General features: G+C 39.2%; 1 protein-coding gene across 6 annotated transcripts in view; it reads left to right on the top strand.

Annotated features, from left to right (window-relative positions):
- The window catches only part of PPARGC1A (PPARG coactivator 1 alpha), a 442,764-nt gene that overhangs the window by 400,848 nt on the left and 20,179 nt on the right, over positions 1-21,737 (top strand). For all 6 annotated transcript variants that reach the window (XM_032494896.1, XM_014560041.2, XM_006185589.3 and 3 more), the window contains exons 5-10: positions 279-483; positions 4,392-4,437; positions 4,547-4,620; positions 16,006-16,921; positions 17,486-17,590; positions 17,733-17,853. In XM_032494896.1, coding sequence (XP_032350787.1) covers positions 279-483; positions 4,392-4,437; positions 4,547-4,620; positions 16,006-16,921; positions 17,486-17,590; positions 17,733-17,853 — 1,467 coding nt within the window. The remainder of the gene's footprint in view (positions 1-278; positions 484-4,391; positions 4,438-4,546; positions 4,621-16,005; positions 16,922-17,485; positions 17,591-17,732; positions 17,854-21,737) is intronic.

The raw sequence follows: 21,737 nt of genomic DNA, 5'->3' as shown, positions 1-21,737 counted from the left end.
TTCACAGTAAAGGCGCTGTAGGGTCTTGTTAGTTACATGTTGCTGAGTAGGAACATTGAAATGTAGGAGAAATGAAATAAAAAGCTGCATAAATGTCATTTAGGAATTTTAAATGTAATTTTCTTTCCTTGTTCTGCAAACAATTATTCACAGCTCATAGATCTAGTACACTTAGACTGAACACTTCATTGAAAATCTCATCTCTTCAGAAAACCTATATCCATTCTGATAAGGTTCAGTTCACTAATTTTAGCTTTTCTTTATGCCTTGTTTTTAAGACCGAGAATTCATGGAGCAATAAAGCGAAGAGCATTTGTCAACAGCAAAAGCCACAAAGACGTCCCTGCTCGGAGCTTCTCAAGTATCTGACCACAAATGATGACCCTCCTCACACCAAACCCACAGAGACCAGGAACAGCAGCAGAGACAAATGCACCTCCAGAAAGAAGGCCCACACACAAGCGCAGTCTCACCACTTACAAGGTAGGCTGGGGACCAAAACGCACGCTGCCGGCGAGGGCGCTGACGGCAAAGTGAGCATGCGCGGGGCTGAGCACGGGAACTTTGGGCTTCTGTTCCATCCGTGTCTCTCTTAAAAGAGAATTCAGCACTTTATTTAGCTGGGGGTAAAAAATATCCTTTCTGAGGCACAACTTGAACAGATCCTATTCAGCTGATGTGCAGCCTAATTCACCATCACCAAAAGGCACCTGAACTGTTTTAGCCGGGTCGGGAGTGAGGTGGGGAGGATGGAACTGACACATCAGATGTGATGGAAACGAATCTTTGAATTGCTGATATAACTGAAGTTTTGAACAAGCTGGTCTAGCCAGTTCATGAAAGAGCTTTATTTTTTTCCCTCCCACTAATGAGGAAAAAAAAACGAGGCACAGTAGATTTGCTGTATATCCCTTAAGAAATAGTAAATAGTATTTATGCAACCCTTCCCAATTATTATGTGCATTCTTCTTTTTTTAGACCAAATGGTATACTCACAAGTTTTACTTTGTAAGTAAGGATTTGGAAATTGCTGGCTATTTAAAAAAACTGCTTTCTATTTTTTAAAAAAGTATTGCTTATATTACACTAAACATCTGGGTTGATTTTATTGCCCCCATACATTACTAGAAGGTTGATGCTTCAGAGGCAGATCAGGGTGATATGGGGAAAACCTCTCCTGGCAAAAATGAAAATTTCTTTTTTTTTTTTTTTCTTTTGGCATCTGAAATATTCCGGTCATAGAGGCCCGAAGAGAGCTTGTTGAAAGTCGCTGTTGCTTTTAAAATATTTAACTTCCACCTTATCTCTACCTCTAACTTTGTAGTGGAAATAAACATATTCTAAAATAGCAATTGTAAACATCCACCTCTTTTTTTTTTTTTTTTTTTTCCTTTTTTGTTTCCCCAATTCCCCTTCCAGCTGCAGTGGTAGCCCCTGATCCCTGTTTTGAACCATGATTATTTCGTGCAGGTATGCTGTTGCCGCTGCTTTTAATACGTCTTTTCTTTCCCAGGGTTTTGATTTTCCCTCTCTCATCCCTACCTCACCATAGGCCTGGGATTTTCATATTCTTTTAATATTTTTAATTAGGTCTCGATTAGGTTTTCCCCAGTGGATATCACCGTCCACCCTTTTCTGCCAGTTCAAGGAAATGTATTTATCGAAATGGGCCAGATTCTCTCCGTTTGCTTCGCCCTGATTGGCCTCTCAGACGCATGCGCTGGAGCAGTTTTCTTAGCGCAGACCCAGCGGAGCCGCAGGACTGAGACAGAGAACTGTAGAGCTCGCTGGCTGCCCTCCGCCTCGCCCTAGTCATGAGCTCATTTTCTGGAGCTAAAAGCCCCAAACTTGTTGAAACCCTGTAGTCAGTGAACCCAGCCCAGCAGCACGTTTTAAAGATTTTTTTTTTCTTCCAATTTTAGTTGGTCCTTTTGGATTTTGAGGGGTTTTTAATTTTGTAAATCCACGTGTCACTGAATATTACTGTACAGTGTTACAAACCATGGCAGTGAGGAATTAAGTTAGCCTGTGAAGGACATATTCTTTAGATGAGCCCTGCTGTATGTAGGTTTTTTTTTTTTTTTTAAGGTATGTTGTCTGTGGTGAGGCATCAGAAGCTATCCCAGAAAAGAACAAACCTTGTTGACAAGAAAAAAAATTCTTGTAGTTCCTGAATGTCTAAAAAAGAATAAACATGTAAACATGGCTGACTGTCAATAACTAACAGGAAATAAATGCTGAGTTTCAGGGATTATTTAAATGATTATTCAATTTTAATGCCAAAAATATGTGAACAATTAGAGACCATAACTGTGAGGATTTACTGAGGTTGTCTTACTTAATGTATTGTAATTTTTTCACACTGTGAAAAATTCATGTGTGCTCTCTGTAACACTGTGGGGACAAGTTCTTTTCAACTCCCTAGGGTAATGGTCTGGACTTTGGTGATAGTGGGTGTCCCATTTATTCATTTATCATTCGCTTGCTAATATATTCGTTCATCAAAATACCACGATCTTCATGAAAAAGATACATCTCTGTCCGCAAGGATCTTAGCGTCTCTGGTCCACTAGTCGCTGGAATAGCATGGAGTAAACCACATCAGTGCTCCTCTAATGGTAGTTTTTGTGAGCATGGGCTTTTGAAGCTGTATCTTTCTTGTGGCCCCCATTTTCTGTTTTCCTGTTGGTATTTTGTCCCATTAAATCTGACCCCTGCCTGTTCCTCTCCTTCTATTGCCATGGGCCTCCCTTGTACCCAACTATCAGAACTTCTGGAATCTTCCTTTAAGCGTTCTACCCTCTGCTTGCAACCTGGAATTTCAGTGACTGATTTTCAGTGTACGTTATTGGATGACAGAGCACATAATTTATATCTGTGATATTTTCTATTGCACCTGTATGCACTATTTTAATTATTAGTTGGGTACCATAAAAGTTGGTAAAGTTCCTTCATAAGTGTGAAGTGTGTTCTTTTTGAAAAGCTCATTATACCAGAAATACTACAAAATTAATGTCAAACCAGTTCATTTATCTGTATTTATGAAAAAGCCAATCAATCAATGTACCTCATTTGTACAAGACAGCATGAGTTTCATATTTCTGGATGATAAACCATTCAATTGTTTAAAAACTAAATCTAAATCTACAAATTAAATATGTAAATACTATTTATCGGAGTAAAGTACCTAATTCCAACCTAATTTGGACATAAATAATATTTTCACATTTCAAAGGACCTTAATTACTCAGGTTGATTAATTTGCTGTAGTATCTACTGAATGCAATTCCTTTTGATAATAGGAGAAAGAAAACATATTCTGGGCCCGACTCTGCCGGTAGCTAGTTTTATGGCCTTGGAAATATCAGTTAGCATCTTAGGTCTCAGGTTTTTCATCCATAAAATAAGAGAGTTTATTCTAAAGACCTTTTTGGTTTCAAGTCTGTGATTTTCATTATGTAAACGACTACCTCTTGACTTTTTGAAAGTAGTTATTTTAATGAGAAAAAAATTGACAAAACCTACACACATTATAAATATGTCTTTGTAGATAAGCATATGTATATATATATATATATATATACACATAGTATGTGGATGTATATCCCAAGTACGTTTCTCATCATGTTTTCCCCTCCTTCTGTTCAAAATACAAGACTGCCAAGGAGAAGCAATTGAAATTTTGGAGTGAGAAGAAGATTCTTACTCCACCCTTCATAATTGGGAAATGCCTCCTGTTGGAGGTAAGATTTAGGAAGCATAAAAGAAAGTAGATGTGCTCCCTCTGCAAGTTTGTAGGTCTCTCAGCTGATAAACAGCATCTCGAGCTGTCTATTGGACTTGGGAATCTGAACCCCTTTTAAACGGTGTGGGTCAGTGTCCGCAATTTGCCATAATCTCTCAATTAATTTTCAGTGAATAGAATGGTTACTGAGTGAGCTTTGGCCTCACAGAAATAACTGATTCTCAGGGCTAGACATCAAATTATACATTTTAAGAGAAAAATCAACTGAATATTCATAACGTTCTGTCGTCTTGTAGTTACTCTGCTGTTTTCTTGTCTAAACAAACCGTGTACTCTATTCCAAATTAAAACAGAAAACATTATTTCTCTCTGATGATCTGATGCAAATTTTGTATCCTTAACAGGGATGCTACATTTGGGGGAAAATTCTGTTTTCGTCTGTGTTTTCAAATGATAGTTTACCAATGCAAATGTTGTTTGAAATTTGTTTTAGCATAATGGACTGTTGTCTGACTTTGATCCAATATTCAGGGATTTCCTTATTTTAGTTTTCCAGTTTCCAGTTTCCACCATGACTGTTGTAGAAAGAAAACAAATCTGAGAAACACTCAATATCTCATAATTAGTTTCCTTTTTTTCCCTTTAGCCAAACCAACAACTTTATCTCTTCCTCTGACCCCAGAGTCACCAAAGTAAGTATTAAGAAATGTAACCATTTTCAGAAAGGGAAGGGGGTTCTAATACATTTGGCTACAGCAACTCCATTTCAGTTTGTTTTTATAAATGTGCCATATCTTCCAGTGACCCCAAGGGTTCCCCATTTGAGAACAAGACTATTGAACGAACCTTAAGTGTGGAACTCTCTGGAACTGCAGGTAAGCCTTACATTTCACCTGGACCTTTTGTGTGGGTGAGCATGTCTGTGAATTGTATATTAAACAATAGAGTGTATTCGCTAGGTGATTAATGAAATTAACAAAGAATGCAAACAACATTGGATAGGAAGTTTCTATAAATATTTTCAGTTGTTTATTTTTATTTTTTTTAAAAAGGAGACATTTATTGTGTGTCAGGCCTGGGCCAGCCCCTTTATGTATATTACTGATTTCGATCCACAAATAAACCTATTTCACATTAAGACACCAAAACTTGAAAAGGAGAAGAAATGAACATTTATTGGTCTCCCATTCAATAAACAGGCCAAGTGTATAAGTGGTTTTGGCTAATTTCACAGCGACTTCATGAGAATGGTGGCAGTTTGTTTTTTTTTTAATTTTTAAGATGAGAAAATAAGGTTCAGAGATATTAATTAACTTGCCCAAGATCACAGAGCTAGAAAGCAAGGAACAAAGATTTGAACCCAGGTTTCCTAATGATCAATGCTTCACATGAAGTATTTCCTCTCTCTCCATTATACTTAACCGTATAATGCCCTCCTATATAAGTTACTATTTTTATACCTTTTCAGCAAAAGGAGAAAGATGAAAATGTACCCATTCACCAAAACATAATGTCCTTAACTTTTTTTTAACAAGAGCAATTTTCTTCACCATTGGGACCTCTGAACTCATTTGGCCAGTCTTCCTTCATGTTCTGAAGAGGAAGAAGCTTTAAAACTTGAACTAACCCCTAAGAAACTTACTAATCCAAAAAGTTCCTGGGTAGACTTCTGAGTTGAGTGCAGACGGCACCTTTGCACTAAGTGCTCGGGTTTCGGTACTTGAACCCCACCAGAAAGTGAATCTGAGGATGTCTGAACAAGGAGTTTCCTGGCTCTGGCCATTGCTGATAAGGGAAAAGGAACAGTAAGTTAAACAAGATGCTCTCAACCAGAACTGTGGTGCCTACACGCACCGTGGTCATTGTCACTAAGTTTAATTTCACACTTTGAGTTTGCTAAATTACCTCCTTATGAAAGGTCTATTGCCTGATTGCATGATTTGGTCAAGCAGCAGAGCAGTTAATTTCATGGTATTTATATATATTTTGTGTGTGTGTGCACATATATAAATATATTATTCTATACATAGACACACATGTATTCACTTATAAAGCATATACATAGTATCATTCTTAAATAAATTACAATTGCATATGTGATTACAAGCAACTTTTGTGTGTATTTATTAGGTGCAGTAGAGGCTTTCTTAGCTGATCAGTGAGTGAGTGCTTAGATTTATCTAAAAAGTTGATTGACGTATACACAGTTTTGTCCTTTTCCTTTGCTTAAAACATAAATATACATTCAAATATAAAACTTTTGGCATAAGACAGAGACCTTTGCCGTGAACTTAAATTTGCTAACTGGGAATCCGTTCATCTTCCTGGCACATCCTGCACTAGTAATGCTTCAGAGATGGTAGCCACTTCTCCTTTCTTGCTTTCTGAAGGAAAAGAATTAAGGATATTAGTGTGGTAGGCTGAGTGAAGAATCATTCTAGATTTTTATTTTTTTTTACATAAATCATAATCATAATTCCCCATGTTTTCCCAGTATTTTCTGATACCACCCTGTAATTTGATAGCCCTTCTTTTAATGACATACCTTTATTGGGTCTTTTTAGAGAAACAACTTTTCTTACTCATATCTCATTCATTCACATCATATTTTATTATCTTACATAATTTCAGTCACCAGTATGATGGACATTAATGGATTTGGGAAAACACACTACCTTGACACACAATAAGAACGCAGCTGAAAGGAATCTGTTAACTCCGAGTATTCAGAATGCCGGTGGGTGTGAGTAACTGTATTTTAGACAGGATTGAGAAAGCTTCCACTGTATATACCAATACCAAGCTTTCCATTAGAGAAATATATTTTTTTAAATTTTTCCCTGATTGTAAATAATATAAACTTACTATTAAAAATATCAAAAATACAAACTAGAGGAAAAAATTGTTCATCATTCTACATTGTTTTCTGTGGATATTTTTACATCTGTGATCATTTTGTATATACGGAACGTTGCATCCTGATTTTTCAATTAATGTTTTAATAAGGAAGTTTTACATCATCACAGACCTTTTATTATCAGGCTCTTAGCTTGCTGTGTAACAGTAGTTTACAGTAGGTTTGAGTAGGTACATCAAACTTTATCAACATTTATTGAATTATTCTTTTACTGTTATATATTTAGGTTGTTTTCAAGGGTTAGTATTTGGAAATAGCACTGCAGTGGGAACCTTTGTTGGTGAATTTTTATACTTCTCAAAATAAATTCCTAGTAGTTGTTTAAACTGACTATAAGGATATAAATATCTTGGGGGGCTTCTGATACACATTGCCACATTACTTTCCAAAAGAGGCATTTCCATTTATCACCCTGTGAGCCCTATGTCTATATATTTGCTTTATTACATCCTTGCCAGCATTGAATATCTTTGTTTTTAAAATGTGCTGCTAATTTATTAAAATATCATTTAATTTGCATTTCTACTATTGGTGAAATTATTGTGTTACCAAAAAAGCACTTATTTTTATTTTCTTTTTGTCAGAAGTTTTAATACTTCTTTTATTGATAGACACCTAATTTTAAATAAATTAGTTATAAATTTGAAAGGCCAGTAAAGGTTTAATGAAGAAGTTTTTTAAAAAACCACTTAAAATCCTTAAAAATATATGCAGTGGATTTCTTTCTGTCGGTGAACCAGAATTCAGCGTACTCATTCAAATCTCTTTTTTTTCAGTGCTTTGAAAGATTGTTGAGTACAGTGGAAATCAGTTTACCAACATATTTTTAATACGTGCTCTATGCTTGCAATGTGATAGGTCTTGGGATTGTAACAGCAAATGTAAGACATAGAGACTAAGTGTGCAAAGTATGGAGTATCATACTTGGCTCACAGTAGGTGCTGTTTATGTTCTTGTGTTCAAGATTTGGGCTTATAGTCAGTTGGGAAAATCATACGTATTGTACACAAGTAACATGAAAGGAAAATATTGTTTATTATTTATCATGTTTTGCTACCTCCTAAGGAATGTGGGTCCAGAGGTTGCTTTTTCATTTGTTAAGCACGGTAGTATTCAGAGTGCAGATGCAAATTAGGCAAGCAGATGTGTGGTCAAATTGCATTACATACAAAATAATTTAGAGCTGCAGGAGATTTAAGAGATGAAGAAGACTTGGAGGTTGTAGAAGGGGGCTGGAGGGACAAGTTTGAAACCTGCCTGCAGGGGGCGGTGGGGGGAGGACAGGGTTTTGTTTTGTTTAGTTTTGTTTTCTTTGATAGCTGTGTTGTGGGTTTGAAATGCTAGACAGTGAGTAACGTTCACAACCTCTATCTCCACTAAACATCTTTAGTAAAATTTTTCATGTAGTCGTGTTTGGAGGATGTGACAAACACTGTGCCTCAAGAAAATCACCAAAGGGAAGAAAAGAAGTTATCAAAGGGAACACTGTAACATAGCTTCACATTAAATACCTCGAGTGTGCAAAAGTTTGAAAAGCATTGTGAAGACAGCTCAGGACTGAGAGAAGCATTAAGGCGATACCATTATGCAGTGAATGACAGAGCTGGTTTCTGAAAAGGCGTTTGGAGGAAATTGAGCTCTCCACTGACTTGGGGAGCCTTAAGGGAGAAAAGTGTTTGCATCAGATTTTCAAGCGTTTAGGTGGAAAGGGGAGAAGATAGCGGTGGAACAGAAGATACTAAAGTATATGTGGAAACATAAAACTGCCAGTATTCAACATTTTTGACATACCAAAAAAAAGGCAATTTCATGTGGTTCAGTCTGAACCAGTATATTTTGTAAGCTGCAAAGCTCCAAATAAAAGCAGTCAATTATGATTTCTAAAAATCACACAGCGTAGTTGAGTGAAGCTGGACAAAATTTGGCTCTGATGTTGGACAGACCCAAGTTCAAATTCTGGATCTACTCTCCTTTAGCTTTATGACCTTTGGTCAATTTAATTAAATTCTGTGAGACTCAGGATGCCCATGTAGCAAATGATGCTAATGACAGTACCTACATCTCACTGAGTCACTGTGAGAATTGAATGAGCTCAAACACGAACAAAGCTGAGTCCAGTGCCAGCATATGTAAGTGTTCAATCGATTTGGTTGATTACTAATCCTATGTTAAATTCACCTGCAGATGTCATTGTTCCTTGCTACTCATCGGTTTGATTTTTGACTACCTTTACCTGTTTCCTTTTATTGGCCTTCATGCTCTCTCCTCTTTGGCACTCTCATATGTGAAGTTATGTATTCTTTTTGTGGTCAGGTACCCCATGCTTTAGGTGTGGGTGTGGGATTTGCCAAATCAAAGTAGGAAAATCTCCTCTTGGATATTCTCTTAACAACAGATACTTCTGCTGTCACTGCAAATCCTGGAGGTTAGACACTCCCTAGTAGGCACTTCACATGTATTATTTTTTTCGACTCTCTGCCCATTTAATTGTTGAGGAAAAAGCAATATGTTGATTCTAGGTCTGTGGTGGACCCTGGGTTCAAGGCTGGTCTGTCTGACTAGAGATGATGTCTTTTTCCTGAAGCCTGAATTTTAAAGATAGTAGTGGGCATCTGTTATGTTAAATTTTAGGTTTGATTTCACTTGCCAAGTGTCATTGATTGGTATCGGCTGCCAGAAGCATTGTGTTGAGAAGGATTCTAAGGCCAAGTCTGTACTCAGTGGGAGTGTCATGATCGATTAGTGATGTCTGCCACAGGTGCAGCAGGAGGGTAGATGGGGTGGAGACAGCATTCATGTTGTTGATTTGTTGATCCTTGGTGTACACCCTTGATGTGTTTAGTTGGGACTGAGGAAATGGATCAAGCTATTTCCCAGGCCTTTCTGGTGTCTTCTTTTTCTTTACTCTCACAAATTTTAGTGAGATTTTTCCAAACCTTTAAGTGAAAATGCAAAGAGTCAACAAAATTCTAAGACCTCCAGAATCAGCCCTCTGCCCCATCTGCAGCGTCTTTGGGAAACAGGAGGGGTGAGATAGGAAGTTTGCTTTATTAGGTATCACCAGATGGTCTGACTTTGTGATTGTCCTAAACTAGCTCATTTTGGCTGATAAAAAAAACGCTTCTCTTTTACAGGTGTAAAAACTAATTTGATTTCAAAATAGCTGTTAGTAAAGCAAGATGAGAGGAAAGAGAATGCTCTTTTGGCAGAAGGCATTTAAATCTATTGCATATGGAGAGTTGCAGAGTGCTAGACTTTTTGTTACTGAAATGGGAATGGCAAAGCAGTGTCAGCTCAACAACATGATGGTTTTAACTGCAGGACATGGAGGGATTTAGTTAGGGACCAAAGTGACTGACAGCCGTATTTTATTTACATATGTGTGTGTATGTATATATGTATACATATTTATGTGTATTTTATATAAATGTTTTATTGTTACTACTATAAAGGTAATAAGAAACAATATAATTATTTTACAGCTAGTTAAGAAAATGAGAAAAACGGAATAATCAGCAGTCTCTTCACCCTAACACCCTGCCTTAGCAGTGTTTTCCTCCACTGAGATGTACGTTTCCCCTTGATTATCATGATGGCAGAATTCTGATTTTTTGGTGTCATTTGTCTTTCACTCAATGTCTTCCCTTGGTTTAAACTGGCAGTCACTCAAAGTGCACTTCAGTAGACTTGCACTTAAAAAAACCCACTCATTAACCAATCAATGAGTAATTTCTTATTCTTTTATGTGGAGTTTTAGATTGTCTTTTTTGGACTTCCCATTTAAAAGTTCATTTTGCTGGCTAGAATATTGACAAACAGCATAAATTTGCTGTACCCTTTTGCCATAGACGTCTTTTGGATGTGACTTATCTGTAGAGAAATAGACCAAAGCAAAATGTAAGCAATAGTTGGTAGTTTTAAAGGAAAACCACAGCGACAGAGAACTGGAAAGTGATTTTGACAGGTCATATAATCCATTCCTGTGCCTGAAGATGCCAAGAAAGGGAGGCCCGACAAATTCCTTTTATAGCCCATTCCAATGTTTGGCAACTCATACTGACAGGAATTTCTTCCATATTTCAAGCATCTCCTTCATTTTTTTTTTAGTTTTTAATCTCATTCTTCTCTCCCCAGCATCTGAAAAGTTCTTCAGTTTTCTTTTCTGGAAATGGTACTATCCAATTTCTTTTAAGCCAAAGATAGTAAAGTGATACGCTTACCCACATCAGCCTCAGGGGTTTGGTGGGAGACACCTGCAAAGACCGACTCCTCCCTCTCCCACCCGGACCCCCTCTCCTGCCCCAGGTCTGTGGCAAAGTGCCTGAGGGCCAGTTTATATTATCTTCCGCTTCCATGAGCAAGAGTTGGGGAATTAGACATGTGTCATAGGAATGTTCTGAAGCTTTTCTGTAAGGCCAGTGTGTTCCCCAGTAATCCGGGGTGATGTAGGACATACTTAAAAGGGAGTAAAGACAGGGTCTCCATCTGTCAGACTGGACATGCCAGCTTGGGTACCAGAATGGGGTGGGAGGCCCTTCTGTACCAGGTGTGAACACCTTGGTTGCTAGCTCTTGTGGAGATCCAGGGAGTCTGGGGGAAGTTAGGGGTGAAGAGAGGGCCCTGGAGGAGCTTTTATCAAGAAAATATTTTAACAACTGATGTAGCAGTAACAGTTCCTATGGACTATCAGCCCTTCCTGTGTTCTCTTGACATCCACTCCAAGTTCTTGAGGACTAAAATATGTGCGTGGAACTCAAGTCACAGTCTCCCAAGTCTGCCCAGTCCCTCCTTTTTTGGTGGGTTTTTAAAGCAAATCAGAAGCACATCTTCTCATTATTTTTCCTTAAGAAATATTGGAATTGGCATGCGAACCAAGAAGAATCCCACTGTCAAACTCCAAAGCGAGTCACAGATTTAGCGGTCGATTCTGTCAAATGTAAACAGGAAAATTGTGTAAACTACTGAAAAGAAAAAAGCCTTGCTGAAATCACTGGGTGAAGAGCGGAACACAAAACACTGAGCAGAGGACTCCCCATTTATCAGAGTCATTCAATTAAGCAAAGAAACCCAACAAGAGAACTCCTCAAAGGAAATCGTTTTATAGCACGTAATGAAAAACAAAAGAAAACAAAACTTGTCTCTGACTTTTTTTTTTTTTTTTTTGGAAAAAAAAAGGGGCTGTTGAAAAAGATAACTGTGGAGTGTGTCCCACTTCCCCCAGATTTGCTGTGCAGAAGTGCGTAAGTGTAAGTGATGTAGAGGTACTTGTTTATTATAGAGCACATTTCAATGCAGTAATCATAAATATTGCTAAGGTTGTGCTCTGTTGAAATATGACCTACATACTCTTGATTGTTTGTGTTACGTGATTTGTCTGACACCCATTACATTCTGGGTAATAGCAGCCATTTGTTGCTCTGCACAGCAGGCTCTTTTGACAAAAGAAAATAGGCAGCAATAAAAAAGCTATAGTCTGAATTACATTCTGCACAGTGCTGCACTGCTGAGAGTTTGTGCAAGTGTGTTAACAATGTTCTGAACTGCCTCTTGTCAGCCTTCAGCCTGTAATGGCCATCTGTCCTCACATAAATCTGTCAAAACCTGCTAAGTTCAAGAGAGAGCATGGAATATACCTGGTACTGTCAACACCAAAATGTACACATTCCCCAGAAAATCAACACACAGGAAAGAATCCGGAGGTTATGGGAGGCATTAGCACTGTTGATTTAGGCTTGTGGGATGAAATTGAGAGTCTGGCGATTAGTAGGAAGATGAGCCAGGGTAGTGGCGCTGAGGCGTTGAGTACTGGCTGCCCTCTGCCCACCGGGGAAGAGATTCTGGGTCGGGGAGATGGGGTGAGAGAAATCCACTTAGTTCAGTTGTGCAGTCAGGGGTTCCCTGTTGCAGCCTCAGCAACTGAAAGTTGGACATTGTGTTGAAAGGAAAAAAAAAAAAAGTGCTTCTTGTACTTCATTTTGCTCTGAGTCTCAACTCAATCTGGAAATAGATTTTCAATTAGGCGCTGGTGGTAGGAAGTTTTGGGATACTTGAGATTTCTCAGTCTTGCTCTAGGGTATTCTTGGATAAAAGGAGTTTCTGTAAACAGTAAAAAAGTTCAGGGAAAGATCTGAATCAGTTTTCCCTACCCACCTACTCTCGGACCCTAGAATAAGTTCCCTCTACTAAGCGAGTGTTGTTGGTTGTTTTCACCAGCCTTGCCGACAGAAAGGTGCAGCCCTGATGGTTTCACTCACCGGGTGTACTTGGTTATCTCAGAGTGTTCCTGTAAATTTTAAGCAGATAGGCAAGAAAGTGTACCTACTGCAAATTTTAAACAATTATCTCTTTATTGAAAAGAATGAGGGAGTCCTGAGAGCTGAGTCCCTGAAATGCCAGCGTACGGTGGAATATTCAGCACATAGTAGTTGCTCAGCAAATGTCTGTTTAATTGCCACAGGCCATCTAATAAGTGAAAGAAGTGAAAGACTTTGTTTTTCACTCCAAGAAACTACAATCAGAGTGGGTGTCGGCGCTTCCAAGAGCAGCTTGAGAACTAGTTATTTAAGCGATAATGAGCTTAGGTTCTAAGGACAAGGGTTTCGAATGTTCAAGACTAAAAAGAATTTCTATATTTAAAATCCCTAGATAGCTGAGCTATTTTTAGAACTAGTCTCTCTTTAATAGTGGCCTAATTTGGTGTTTCTGAAGTTTAGAGTTTCTTTTTATAAGTCTAGAATGTCAGTCAAAATACATATACCTGAGATCAAGGCAGGGGACCTCATAACACGACAGCACAGTGGCTCTCCGTATGTGGTCTGTGAACTTTGTCATTAAAAATATTTGACCACCTTCCCAAGTGACCCCTGGGCCACCGAAATGGGAGACTCACAAGTAAAGGAGGATCCAGAAAAATCAAAAGGAGTGAAAAATTTTGCAAAAAGCGTGGCCCAAGCAACATTCCACTAAGAGTTTCTAATCTGTTTGGAGAGACAAGATATAATTCACATTCAAAAAGAGATAAGCAGGAAAACGTAGCAATATCTGATGAGCATCAGGTGAGTGATCCTGGCAGTAAATTATTGGAAAAGTAAAAATTGCCCTAATTCAGAGTATCAGGAAAAGAGTCACAGAGTTGCATTTGAGGAGGTTGAATGTCATTTTCCCCAACTCAGAGGCTATGTCATTTGGAGTATTTGACTTATTTACTCATTAAAGAGAGGTTATTCATCATTGTTTCTACGAGCATCTTAGCTTCCTGTGAGAAATGTTTGAGAGCTTGTCATTTGCTTGCTGAGAATTAGTATCTTTGAATTTGGTGTAGTGGTCATTGAAGGTAGCGTGTGGTAGAAATCAGTGTGAATGCACGGGGCAGTGCAAAAAGTGAAGGAAACAAGGAGAGAGAAATAAGGGAAAGAAAGAGAAAGAGCCAGAGTTGAGGGGAGGAGGGAGAGGAGGAGGAGGAGGGACAGACGGAGGGGAAGGGGAGGGGGGAGGGGAGATTGGCCATGTAGGGATTTCTTAGGTTGAGTGGAAGTTACACTTGTCTGTGAACGATGGAGCACAGGATGAGTGGGCTTTGTTGATAGCGATGACTCATCCAGTAATGTCTCTCCTCCCAGCCACCCCCCTGCCCCTGTTATCTTCGAGCCAAGAGTGGAGGGTAGGCAAACAGTAGGCTGATAATAAAGGGAAGCTTTCCTGAGACTCGGATGTGGCACTAAGGGAGAGCAGTGTCCTCTTCTCTTTGTGTTTGCATGTCCCTGTCATTCTAAACTTTCCTGCGATAGATTTCTAAAAGTCAAAAAAAGCTTTGCATTTTTGGACATTTTCTTCCCTTATTTAGGGAGAATTAACTGTGCATAATAAACTTTGCCAAATGCGGGTGCAAAATCTTTCAAGTTAAGGAAAATATTCATTTCTTCTATTTCTTTATTGTAAAGTGGGGGAGAGAGGCAGTGTCTTTGTGTTCATACCAAAATTTCTTGTGGCTTTCTGTGACCTACTTGGTTCTTGATAAATATATATACTTTTTTTTTTCGCCCAGCAAGGTAAGATTTCTCTGCCTCGCCTTGAAATATGCAGTTGCCTTAAGTCTAACCCCAGGCTTGTTAGCAGACTTGAAGTTCTTTTTTTTTGCTGAATAGCATTCACCCATTCTCCTAAATAAAAAGTGTATTGTAAACTAAAATGTTCCCTTGTAAGCATAAAGTTATTTGAACTCCAGCCTGCCCTTCTTCAAAGTTCCCTGACTCTGGAGTCATTCCACAATTCTTCTTCCTCGGCACAAAGGGATGAGAAGGACTCACTCGGGGATGAAACTGAACAGAGGCAACCAGCCTTCACAGGCTTCCCCATCGTGACTTCTGATGGAATTGTCTGCCCTTCTGTAGAAAGGCAACAACTGCCAGGTTTTGCTTGGTTTTGTTTTTTCCCTTCTTCCTTTAGTTTTTCATTTCTTTAATTAGTTATTTGCGAAAAGCTTGGATTCCTTTTAATCCCGATGTGCTGCTCCAAATAAAATGGTCCGCTGGCACTGCAGTATTTAGTGTTACTGTTCTCTTAGGTTTCTGTTGCAGAATCATATTTTAGACAGAATGTATTAGTTATGCTTACAAGAATGTATTATACCTACATTAGCCACGGTTTACTAAGTTAATGAACTGTGGAGACAAAGAATCATTGCCGTCAGGTTGGAGAGTTGTCTGGTGCCCTGCGCTCGCCTGCTGGATTTTACCAAACTTACTTTGAAGTTGCCCGTGTCATTCCCACCCTGCTGGCATTTGCAGTCATCCCTTCCTTTTTTTTTTTTTTTTTTTTTTTTAAAGTCGCCTCATTCTTTGGCTGCGTGGGTAGATATCCTTGATGGTACAAAAAGTCCTGACCCACATGCATCCTCCCCAGCGTTCTTTGCAGACAAATGCTACCAAAGCTATTCTATGATTCCCCTGAGTCCTGCCGCGTTAATTTTCCATAACACAAACTGTAAAATGCCCTTGAAAATCTGAGCTTTGGTGCTGTGGAGGCCAGTGGTGACACATCCGTGTTCTCTGGGAAGCCGGGTCTATTAGCATTGGCGCTTGAAATACAAAATATCGCGGCTTCCAGTGCTGCCTTGCATTGTGGATCCATCTTTTCTTGGTGCCAGAGGCTCTGGGGGACAGAGTCACTTTTTCAGGTATTGTCGTGAATTTAGTTTCCTTCTCTTTTCCCTGAGTTTTAATCATTGTCTGAAACCTTGGAAAAATTAGGAAAACAGATTCTGGAGCTTAACAGCATTATCCCTGTCTCTTTTCTCTTTTTCTCTCCCTTTTTTTTTTTTTTTTTTTTCCTGTTCTTACCTCAGGTCTAACTCCACCCACAACTCCTCCTCATAAAGCCAACCAAGATAACCCTTTTAGGGCTTCTCCAAAGCTGAAGCCCTCTTGCAAGACTGTGGTACCTCCGCCATCAAAGAAGCCCCGGTACAGTGAGTCTTCTGGTACCCAAGGCAATAACCCCACCAAGAAAGGGCCGGAGCAGTCGGAGTTGTACGCACAGCTCAGCAAGACCTCAGTGCTCACCAGTGGACACGAGGAAAGGAAGGCCAGGCGGCCCAGTCTGCGGCTGTTTGGTGACCATGACTATTGTCAGTCAATTAATTCCAAAACGGAAATACTTATTAATATATCACAGGAGCTCCAAGACTCTAGACAACTAGAATACAAAGATGCTTCCTCCGACTGGCAGGGGCAGATGTGCCCTTCCACAGATTCAGACCAGTGCTACCTGAGAGAGACTTCGGAGGCGAGCAGGCAGGTCTCTCCCGGCAGCACCAGAAAACAGCTCCAAGACCAGGAAATCCGAGCTGAGCTGAACAAGCATTTCGGCCATCCCAGTCGAGCTGTTTTTGACGACGAAGCAGACAAGACCAGTGAACTGAGGGACAGTGATTTCAGTAATGAACAATTCTCCAAACTACCTATGTTTATAAATTCAGGACTAGCCATGGATGGCCTGTTTGATGACAGCGAAGATGAAAGTGATAAACTGAACTCCCCATGGGATGGCGCGCAACCCTATTCGTTGTTCGATGTGTCGCCTTCTTGCTCTTCTTTTAACTCTCCGTGTAGAGATTCCGTGTCACCACCCAAATCCTTATTTTCTCAAAGACCCCAAAGGATGCGCTCTCCTTCAAGGTCCTTTTCTCGACGCAGGTCGTGTTCCCGATCACCATATTCCAGGTCAAGATCAAGGTCCCCAGGCAGTAGATCCTCTTCAAGGTAAACCTTGTCAAAACCCACCCAAAGCCTAAGGAGTCCCCAGGAAGTCAAAAAAAAAAAAAAAAAAAAAAAGCTTTCAAAATCCACAGGCAGCCCAGCCCCTGACCACCACATTCTTGGTGCAGCTGGATCTAACAAGATTGTTGTTACACATTCACTCCTCCCTATCTTCTCCTAAATCTGTCATCCTTGAGCACAGTGCCTTGAGCCAGTCAGATCAGAGAGAGCAATTTGTAAGAAACTTGCTCATCTAACTTTTTCCATTACCTGGAGAGCTGCCCCGGGCCAGGGTAGTTGAGGTCCATGCAAGATAAAGCTGGCAGTGTACCAGACTGGCGTTCGGCGTTCACGTCAACGAGAGACGCTGGAAGAGAACACATCACTCCCAGACCTCTAAGCTGACTAGGTGATCGCTAAGTGTCACTGGGAAATCTCCCTAGTAGCTGGGAAGCCAAAGCCGGCTTCTTTAACAAGAAGTTCCAGGGGATTTTCCGTCGTGCCCTTAAACTGGGGTTAACCGGCAGTGGCAAATGCCTTTTTTTGTCCCCCCCCCCCCCCCCCCAGATCTGGCTACTACTATGAGGCAGGACACTGCAGACACCCAACGCACCGAAATTCTCCGCTGTGCGCAAGATCACGTTCAAGATCACCCTGCAGCCGGCGGCCCAGGTAATGGTGCCTCCTGCTCCGCCCCTCCCCTCCTCATGGATGACCAGATGTTTTCTAAAACCCCACCCCCTCCCCAGTTTGTGATAAGTTTTGCTCGTGCAAATGGAGGTGGTTGACTTAATGATGAAGTTATGTTTCTCAGGTATGACAGCTACGAGGAGTATCAGCACGAGAGGCTGAAGAGGGAAGAATACCGCAAAGAGTATGAGAAACGGGAGTCTGAAAGGGCCAAACAAAGGGAGAGGCAGAGGCAGAAGGCAATTGTAAGCAGCTTGGAGCTAACTTTCATTTTACGGGAGGGTTTCTTTCTTTCTTTCTTTCTTTCTTTCTTTCTTTCTTTCTTTCTTTCTTTCTTTCTTTCTTTCTTTCTTTCTTTCTTTTTTTCTTCTTTCTTTTCTTTTTCTTTTTCCTTCTGTCTTTTTTGGGGGGTAGATTAGAAACTAAAATAAAGACTCTATTAGAATATGCCATATTTGGCCTTTTGACTTTAAAGCATCAGTGAGTCCTCAATCCCTCTTAATACAGATTATTGGAAAACAAAATGTTAGGTCAGTGTATTTCTCATTCATACTACCTATTTCTTATTCATCTTGAAGCTCATTACTGTTTTTTGACTTTTGTTTCTAAAAATGGTGGGAGGGGAGATTTATTCAGTCAGATAACTGGTCCCATGGGGCCAGAGGATGAGTTTTTCTTAATATTCTCTGCTGATTTTTTTCTGTGAGTAGATATCTCTGTTTGGTTTCAGTTTTTGTCTTTCTGGCAGGCATAAAGATTGGATTGTCCATGAGGAGACTGGATTCAAGTTAGATTTAAAGGAGGCGGTAGAGAAAGATTTGCTAAGAATGTCATCATTTCTTCCTTGTGCTGGTTCAACCCAGCACCCACATTTCTTATGAATCACTTTTAAGTAACCTATTATGGATTTCAGCACCACTTACTGCAGGGTATTGCATTAACTTGACATTTCAAGAGGACTGACCCTTTGGGGTAAGGCTCCAGGTTAGGTGAATCTAGTTTATTCTCTGTTGGTCAGACCTTAGAAGATAAAAATGAGACCCTCCAAATGTTAGCCCAGTACTTGTCCAAGGCAAAGATTCCTAATTAATTAGGGAACTCTTTCCAACTGTGCCCCCAGAGAGCCTTAAGGACTTTCCCAATATGGTGCTCCAGGGAGCCATGACCAATCCATCAGAAATGGCACTGTTTTTGTACATTGCAGCCTGCTGTCTGTCTGTGCTAGCTGCTCAGAGTCATTTGAGTGAAGATCAGCCTTTCATGCATCTTGCCTATAAGCTAACCAGGGCTTAGGGAAATTATTTTTAACTGTAAAGTTTAGATTTCCATGGTACCTTTAAGACAAACCATTACCATCAACAAAATCTTGAAAAACCTACATAGAAGAGCTGACTAATGGAGTCAAAATCAAGCATTGGCAACAGTTATCAGCTGGAGGAAAAAGGTTAACTGAGAGGCTTGGTAACTCAGGCACTCAAGGAGAAGAAAGGGAGGAGTAATTTAATACTTAGGCTAAAGGTCTAGGTTTTGCTGCTGTTTAACTTTGAATCTATGTAAGACCGAACCAAAGGCCTTGTGCAAATTATAACACTTTTCCTCATTTTTCTCAACTTTCAAATGAGCTGTGATATTAAGGTCTGCCAGAGTATCATTAGTTAACACTTAAAAAGACTAATGAAAATTGAAAATTCAATTTTTCTAATGTTGCTGTTTTTAATTAATAGCCTATTCAGTAATTACAATAACTCACGTTGATAGAACGCCACATAGTTTACAAAGCCTTGTGATGTGGCGCATTGCTATTAATCTTTACAAAAGAGAATCGTGTTGAGTAAGCATATAGAAGACAGTTATTTTAGTGTTTTCAAATTCATGTTTGATAAAAAAATCTTCATGTGTCTTCTCAAAAGAGTGACACTAAAGAGAGAAATTGATTTATCACATATCTGCTCATTTGAACAAAATATAACACAGCTATGACCAAAGCTGTGTAGATAAATGTAGAGAAATGACATATCCTTATTCCATTCCTTCCAAAGATGATTTGGTGCTAGATACTTACTAGAGTGAAGAAAGGAGGGGTCTTTTTGCTAGTTAGGCTTTTTCCAAATAGATCAAATAGTGAGATTGGTCTACATTCTACAGTTGATGCCTGAGCCAAAGGCACTCTTGAGGTCACTTGCTCTGGTTTAGAAGCAGATACACTTTGCCCTTCCTTTATGTCACAAATGTTGACCAGTTCCTTAGTTAATTCTTTGACAAGGACAGTCTTTATCCTTTGAAAGATAGCTTAGTGCAAATGTCAACTTGCTTTATTTTAAATTATTATAAATTAACTAGATATTTGTGAGAGTTTTGGCTTTGAGATTTTTATTTTTTTTTTTTTAAAGCAGATTGAAAAAAGAAAACTAGGCATAGAGATTGTTTACTTTACTCATAGGTAGTAAGAGCATAATATAAAGATTTGGGACTTCCTGTTAAACCAACTTCCACTTGGATAATTGTATACTATTTCTGCTTAACAGAAATGAAAACGCATGACTTTAAGTGCAAACATTTGCTAGGTGCTTGGGATAGAAAATTAGGTAAGACCTAGTCCCCACATCCAGGGAACTTCAAGTCTACTGGCTAATAAAGATACACAAAGAAACAATAGGATGTGTTAATTGCTATTGTAATGGATCCATCTAAGGTATTGAGGTGGCATATGAGTGGGAACCCATCCCCGGGAATGAGGGAGGGCATCCCTGCAGAGGGTGAGATCGATTTGAAACCTAAAGGGAGGGAAGGACAAAGGTTTTCTACACCTGTGCGATCCAGTACGGTAGCCATTAGCTGCAAGGCTAGTTCAGCCAGTCCAAAATTTAGATGCACTCTAAGAGGATTAGATTTTGAAGACAGTACCAAAAAAGAATGTAAAATACTTCATTAATATTTTATATCAATGACAAGTTAAAACAATAATATTTTGGCTATATTGAGTCAAGTAAAATATATTATTAAAATTAAATTTGTTTCTTTTTACTTTTTAAAATGTGCCTCAGAAAATTTAAAAGTTGTATATGGTGTTTTATATTTTCATTGGGAATTAGTCTTCTAGGCAGAGACTTTAGCTCATACTAAATCTCTGGAAAAGATCAAGGTGTGTTGGGAAACTGCTAGTCATTTAATTAGAACACTGGGCTACAGCAGTGGCAGAAAATAAATCTGGAGGGTTCCAGATCCTTGAAGGGTCTTGTAAGTCATAATATTTTGAAGACTATCTGAAAGGCATAGTGGAACTGTTTAATGAGATTCCCCATGGGAAGTTTTTCTGATTGATCTCCCTCAAAATGATCTGCTTTTTTGTGCCATAATGTGTTTGTGAAGTATATTTTTATGGACTTGGGCAAGGAGAGTCAGGCAATGATTTTTGACTTATTTGGCTAGATTGGCTTGAAAAGTCATTCGTGGAACAGCTAGAAGAACTTAGGACAGTTTGCCCAAGTCGCCGGGAAGGTGATTTCCATACAGTTTGCTGAGACATCCTTAAAGTCATGAATCGGTAGCAAATTACATATGGAATATTGTGAGTGTGGGGCTGGATGATTCATTAATTCGAATCAATCCCATAATTAGAAGACCAGCAAAAGGAAATGAAAGTCTCCAAAAGGAAATGAAAAAAAAATGTTAAAATCATGTAATGATATTTTACAAAATTTGTCATCTTTGCCACCTTGCTCTTATTATTGTATTATTATTTATTATAATTTTTTTAATTCCATAAGAAGGAGATGGTTTAGGCCATCTATAAACTTTTTATTGTTTATGCCTCTAAAAGTCTTTATTCAGACCAACTTCAGTGCGTCACATCAGAGTTAAGAAGAGAATACTCATTAGTAATTACTAACACAGACTCATGTGTTGTGGTTGAATCTTGCCATTGTTTAAGTTGCTGCTTTCCTCCAATTTCCATCCCTACACTCTCAAAAACCAGTTCACTCTCTGCTTATCTTAGTCTTGTAGGCCTGAAATAATTCAGGTTATATTGGAACTCTGCAAGCCAGAGTTTAGTGCTTAATGTCTAAACTGTCAGTGTTCTAATTTCTCGTGGAGTTCTAAGTCCAACTTCATTTGCAATCTCTACAGT

This window comes from Camelus ferus, chromosome 2 (assembly GCF_009834535.1).
Source record: "Camelus ferus isolate YT-003-E chromosome 2, BCGSAC_Cfer_1.0, whole genome shotgun sequence".
In the NCBI taxonomy this organism is placed as follows: domain Eukaryota; kingdom Metazoa; phylum Chordata; class Mammalia; order Artiodactyla; family Camelidae; genus Camelus; species Camelus ferus.
This window is presented reverse-complemented; position numbering and strand designations above follow the sequence as displayed.